This window comes from Vicia villosa, unplaced genomic scaffold, assembly GCF_029867415.1.
Source record: "Vicia villosa cultivar HV-30 ecotype Madison, WI unplaced genomic scaffold, Vvil1.0 ctg.000141F_1_1_1, whole genome shotgun sequence".
Lineage (NCBI taxonomy): Eukaryota > Viridiplantae > Streptophyta > Magnoliopsida > Fabales > Fabaceae > Vicia > Vicia villosa.
Window position 1 is genome coordinate 525,092 of NW_026705032.1, and position 6,693 is coordinate 531,784.

General features: G+C 35.2%; 1 protein-coding gene across 1 annotated transcript; it reads right to left on the reverse strand.

Moving 5' to 3' along the window:
• Positions 1 to 2,366: 2,366 nt before the first annotated feature.
• LOC131624592 (protein Brevis radix-like 4) lies at positions 2,367 to 6,148 on the reverse strand. The gene is made up of 3 exons (XM_058895531.1): positions 5,683 to 6,148; positions 2,993 to 3,366; positions 2,367 to 2,852 (listed from the first exon to the last, which is right to left on the reverse strand). The coding sequence occupies exons 2-3, from the start codon at positions 3,355 to 3,357 to the stop codon at positions 2,720 to 2,722; spliced, it is 498 nt and encodes a 165-aa protein (XP_058751514.1). The 5' UTR covers positions 3,358 to 3,366; positions 5,683 to 6,148; the 3' UTR covers positions 2,367 to 2,719.
• Positions 6,149 to 6,693: the final 545 nt, after the last annotated feature.

Sequence of the window (6,693 nt, forward strand, 5' to 3'; positions counted from 1 at the left end):
AACTCACGTTCACTCGTGTTTCCCTGTGTTTGGAACCGGAGCTCTAGATACCAATTGTTGGTGCACAATGAATAAAGATGATGACAAAGAGAATAAAGGAATAACGGCGCAAAAGAGATGAGAGAATAAAATTGTATTCTACTATTAATGATAGCTATTACAAGGCTATTTATAGAAAAAGAAAATCTTGCCACATAAGCCCTAAAACAGTAAACTTAGTGAACAAGTCTAAGGTACAAACAGTACAGTACTACAAAATACTAAAGTACCCTTACTACTAAACAGCTAAGCTAATGGGACCCAGACAGCATCTTCTGGTCAATACTATCTTCTGAGTAACCATCAGAGATCAGTCCATCTTCTGAATATTGAATTACTCTTCAATATGCATCGCCGTCACCTGGTCCCTGTGAACTGGTGTGAAAAACACAACAATCAGAAGGTGAAATAGGGCATACACATCATCCAAAGTCATTGTCATCTCCCCAAATGGAAGATGGAAGGATGATGTCTCCGGGTGCCACCTCTCAACAAAAGCTGATAACAGGGAGGCATCCAACATCGTCAAGGAGCATCTAGAAAAGTCCATCAGATGGAAGTCCCGTACTATCCTCCTCACCTGCTCAGGCATCGGTCTCTCGGAGAAGTTCTTCAACTTCGACCCGTGAGAAGCGACCTTCAACACTGGACACTCCTGACAAAAAAATATAATTAAAACAAATTATTATAAATCAAACCGCGTAGTAAAAATTAAGCACTTAAGCAATGTTACATCGCTCTGCCATATCCTATAAGCAACATGGTCAACGTATCATGTCAACACAGACCTGTCAAAAGGTCCTCCGGGGAAAGCTCCATCAGTGTGTATTGATGGCTCCATAGATGTACCAGTGGTGGTGTCTGTATCCTGCACCACCCGCTCCTGACCTATCTGATCCTCAGCCACCTTAACCTTAAATCCAGCCACCGACTCCTCAACCTCAGGCACCGGCTCCCAAACCACAGCCATCGGCTCCTCAACCTCAGCCATCGGCTCCCCAACAATAGCCACCGGCTACCCAACCTCAGGCATTGGCTCCTTAACCTCTGCCACCTCAACCTGAACCACCTGCTCCTCCACAGCAGTGGATACTCTACTAGTCTGGCGGTGAGGTGCGCGGAACCCCCTCACCACCTGCTACTCTGCCATCCGTTTTTCGATTAGAACTGTATTTGTATCCTGCACGTAACTCTGAGGTCTGCTCTATCTATGACACGTCCCGCAACAGAACTGTCATTGCCTCTGATCCTCACTGCAAAATTTAAAAATATAAGGAAAATAGTTTTTTTAATAAAATAGAAATATCGGAAATTTCAAAATTTCCGGTATGATAATTAGTAAACGAAAATACCGGAAATTTTTCCGGTAGCAAATACCATAAATTTTAAAATTTCTGGTAGAAAATACCGGAAATTTTACAAAAAATAATCGGAAAATTAACTTGTTTTCGCCAAATTTCCGGTATGCACGCAAAATTTCCAATATCGTCCAAAAAACTAAAAGGTCCGGTTCCTCACATAAATTTGATAAAATGTATAAATAAAAAATAGTTGGACATTTTGGTCTTCTTATAAATTTGGGGAGTGTCATGTTTAATTTGGAGGCTGGCATGTTAATTCCTCCCAGTTTCGATTTCCATTTTTTTCCTTCTGCTATAAATGTTAACCGGACCACCGTGACTTCCAAACACATTTACAAAATAAATAACTTGATAGATTTTGAATGGATCTAAAATATAATATTTTTTTAGTGTTTAATTATGCTATCATATGTATCGAACATTCTATATCTATAGAAAGTACTATTTTTTTAGTTTCCGCACTGCTATTTTAAAGAAACACAAAAAATCTAAAGTTACATTAGATATAATGTTTTAAGATAAAAGTGAAATTGATAGAGTAAATAAATAGTATAATTGTGTTAAAAACCAAGTTACATTGTTTTTTGAACAAATTAAATAAACTTTAAAATTCTAATTGGAAATTATATTTACATAGCTACCAAAAGGAAATTTTGAAGGGAAAAAAAAACAGGTCTAGATAGATAGATCCCTTTAGAAGTGTTAAAATAGGAAAATCACGAGTTCATTGAGCAAGTTGAGAGGTGGATTAAAGTAGACCTAACCTATTTAAATAAGATAGCTATCAATCCATTACATTCTTTGAATATTGATCGTTGAGAATGCATACTTAAAAGAACTATGCCAGATAGATGGGAATGATAATGGTAATGCTGCAAAAAGTATTGTAATAACAGGATGAAAGAAAAAACTCATTTGGCAGAAGGGAATGGAATCTAAATTAACTACTCAGAGCCACATCTCAAATGAGTGAAGGTATACTAAACCGGTGTAGAAGAAAAATTTGTAAATGCATTCACTTATGAAATTTACATAACAGCTACTTTCAGCAAGAGAGAGTAATCTACTAAGAATTTACATTTCTCACCTTACAATCCCTGCACAAGGTAGACAGACATGAGGGAAAAAGTGGAGAGTGAAATCAAATTGAAAAAAAAAAGGTGAAATTAAAATATCACAATCAAATCCCTATCCTGTCCTACTATGCCAATCCCAGCTTCCCTCAATGCTTAATATTAGATGGAAGCCAAATGTAAGCGTTCTAACTTCAACTCCAGCCAAAACAACCAAAACATATCAGCCATTTACAAGCTCTAACATCAATGAGCCAGGTCCATACTCCCAATACCAATGGTTGACTTGTCAATCGTGCGCACATTGTACTGTTCATATACTCTTACTCGATTTTCAGCCCACCAATGTTCTGCTTGTTTCTCACTAAACCGTTTGCGACTGCATCAAACCAATGCAAAGGTTTTCCAGGTTATATCACAGTTAACATATGGAATACAACATATTTATTTGAATTTAGTAAGGGTTTTGCTTTCCCATCAGATATCAAATTAGAGATTAAGCAATAAAGCATTTCGTACCTGAACCGAACCCTCTTGAGATCTATTGCACCGCTTGCTAAGGAAGTCAGAGTAATATATACACCAGGCTCATCTTGCTCAACCCACTCGCTCTCATTACGGGACTCATTCTCCTTTGGTTTGCTCCCATTTCTGCTAGCTGCATCTGATTGACTATGTTTACAGTGACCAGCAGAACGGTCGGTGACAGTGCTTGATCCATTTGAAGATAACTGGCTATATGATCCAGTTACGTCTGATTCTGGGCTTGTTGCTTGAATATTTAATCTATCGATGGAAGCAATGTTCAAGTCATTGGAACCAGGAGTGGAGTTAGAGGGTGATCTGACATTCCTAGCTGCTCCTATGGGCAGCCTTTCAGCCATGTCCTTCAGCTACTCGGTGCAAGAAACAAGGAAATGTATGATCAAAAATGTATAAGACATAATCTTAAGGAATATATAAACAATCTGCTGGCTTAATTTTTTTTTTTTTGATATAGACCCCAACTGTAACTGCTCATGCTTTTATAACTAGTTGTGATTCAGTTATTATTCTTTCCAGTCCTAGACTTATTATTATAGTAAATTTATTAGATTATTATATTTGAATATATAAATGCCAAACCAATGAATAGGCTTCAGATTTGTTAAGTTTTCCATAAGATGAAAATTAATTAAGAAATTTTTACAAATGATACTATGGCACTAGCCACTCGTGGTATTATGCTAGGTCTCACAATCACATTTATTTAATTTCATCTGAAAACTTTCACTTATCAGGGAAGCTTTTCTACTAGTTGATTTAGACAAAGTTCAACCCATCAACTTAAGAAAACTCAAATGCTTGGATAAGACTTCTCTAGGAGATATTAGTTGGTATTAGAAATTTTGTCTTCACTGCGATCCGCCCCTAGCTGCCTAATTGCGGCAGTTGAATTGCCTTTGTTGCAGCCTCCAACATCTTCATTTTGTTGGTGTGAAGGGATAGATGTAGTCACACATGATTGCTTAGAGATATAACATGTCGTGTTTATAAAATTTCGGCAGTCCTCACCTTACAAGCCGGTTTTGTAAAAATGAATTAAGCTCAACCTAACTTGTAAAATGGTATCAGAACCTATTTAAGATTCTTGAACCACTTGCTATCAGGTTTCCACTATCGAATCACTCATCAATTATATCCATTTACCAAGCTCCATAGTAGGTGTGTTATGAACCCCCACATTGAATGTGATACGATATGGACAAATGTTTATAAGTGGGGGCAATTCTAACCTTACAAGCCGGTTTCGTAAGGCTGAGTTAGCCTCAACCCATAATTCTAAGATTCGTTGGAGCCTAAGCTATTAGGCTTCCGCTATCAAGCCCAACATGTATGAATCCCACCAAACTAAATAGTAAGTGTGTTAAGAGCTTCACATTGAATGTGATATGGCATGGACATAGGTTAATAAGTTGAGACAATTCTCACCGTGTAAGACAATTTATGTGATATGGCATGGACATAGATTAATAAGTTGTGACAATTCTCACCATATAAGCCAATTTTGTAAGGTTATGCTCAACACACAATTCTAAGCAGAGTTGTAGCAGCCTGCAGCTCCGCGATAGCAAAGGCTGTCCGTGGTGGGAAGGCATGTGGCGGTGCAAAATAGGGCCGCGGCCGCTCCTATGGTTTTCACAGGTCGCTGACCTGGAGCAGATTCTGGACAGCTTTATAGTTTTTCATTTGAAAAGTCAAAATTACCCCGTTAATGTTAAACATTTAAGGGTAGTTTGAGCTTTTTCCTTTCTTTTTGAGTGGTAAAATGTTTTAACTTAGCTGTGGCTCTCCATCTTCCATATGATGCGTCATTTTATTCAAGGTTTCAAACATGATTCTTCTGCAGTCATTCATACTCCAACCTTCACCATCCCTTTCCTATCATCTTTCTTTTTCTTCTTTCTCCCTTTGTTTTTTTTCTCTTTTTTATTTACTTTTTCCCTCATTTCTTTTCCCTCTTTCTTTCCCCTGTTTTTTTAGTTCATTTCCTTCATTCTTCTTTTTTACTCTTTCTTGTCACTAGTTAATTTTATTCCTATTTCTTATTCTGTTTTATATCTCATAATCATCATCTATAACTGTTTGCTCATATAAATGCTTTGATTAAGGTTTTTTTATGTTCATTGAATGTTTTGGTTAAGACTTGAAGATTTTTGAATTTTTTTTTAGTAAGGATTGTGTTTTGATATAACAATGTTGTATGGATTGAGTTATTTTTTTAATTTTCCAGTAAATGTATGTTTATGCTAATAATATTATTCAAGTTAATTTGTATGTTGAACCATATTAGATTTCCACTATCAAGCCAACCACCATCTATATTCATGCATTAAATCCCAATAATGTTTGACGAAAGGAGGTGGTGTGTATTGTATAAACCAAGTTTAATAAATAGATTTGGACCACCAACCGTTCATATTCCTACAAAAAGCCTAATAATGTTGAATGTAAAGTGGTGTATTGAGAAAAACTCAAATCCCACTTAGACTAAAGATAGAATCTGAAAAGAGTGTTAAGTCTAACTCAAATTTTAAGAGTTGGCTTATTTAAATGGAAACATTTTTACCAACCTACTACTAGCGTTGCACGTCACATAATGCTTTATGAGTTGAAAGCTTTTGGCTGTGTAACAAGATCCAGTTTGTTTGAAGGATTGGAATTTGTACCTGAGAAGTAAGCGACTTGATCACTTCCTTTGCTGCTTTGCATTTGGCAGTTTCTTCGCTGGCAATTGCTATTGCTTCTTTTAACTGTTTAGTTGTTTTTTCCAACTCATCTTCTTGAAGCTGGGATTTCCGAGTCAAGTTTTCCACCTAAAAGAGGCCAAATATTCATTGAGCTAGCTCAGTACAAATAGATTTTTTTACAAATACATAATAAACAACGACAATCAGGTTCTGTCTCACCAGGTGCATTTGAATACATTGATCAAACAACATAATATACTATAAATAGATAATCTAATAAGTACAGCATGTAAGGGTTTAGAGGGAAAAAAGGAAAGGCGGAAGAAATAAATAATTCCCAGCCAATTCAATTGATTTTAACATAAATATCGTATCTTGATTAGAAAATACAGGGAGAATAAGAAAGAATCATATTTCTGGATGTCAGATGTCCAACTGTTTTTATGAAGAAAAAAATTGACAAGTAATCCCAAAAAGCTCTTTGAAACTTATTAATGGTTGTTGAGTTTGAATTAGGGGTGTCTAAATCAAATGAATAAACACAATAAATACTGATTAATATTATTTGATAATTTTAGTTATAATAATAAAGTCAAATCTTAATAACAAACATGAATTTTATTCTTTGATTCTAACATTGTCCCTCAAGCTAAAGTTTAAAAAACTTGGAGCTTGTTACAAAATTTATTAATTGTTGTTGATTTTGTGTCCAAATCAAATTACACTCACTTCTAATTATAATAGCATATAAAATAAATACAATAAATGCTAGTTGATTTAACTTATTAATTACAATTCTAATAATAAATTTAAATCTTAATAATAAATATGAATGCTATTCTTTGATTCTAAAAGTGTTGCTCAAGTTAAATCTCACAAAATTTTAAGATTGTTACAAAATTTATTAATTGTTGTAATTTATTAGTTGTTGTTGAGTTTGTGATTATGTGTCTAAATTAAACTACACTCACTTCTATTTATAATAGAATA

Excerpts from the sequence above, each read along its gene's own strand:
- LOC131624592 (XM_058895531.1), bottom strand. The coding sequence starts at position 3,357 with ATGGCTGAAAGGCTGCCCATAGGAGCAGCTAGGAATGTCAGATCACCC. Across the intron at positions 2,853-2,992 it reads CTCAAGAGGGTTCGGTTCAG|TCGCAAACGGTTTAGTGAGA; the intron begins GTACGAAATGCT and ends GGTTTGATGCAG.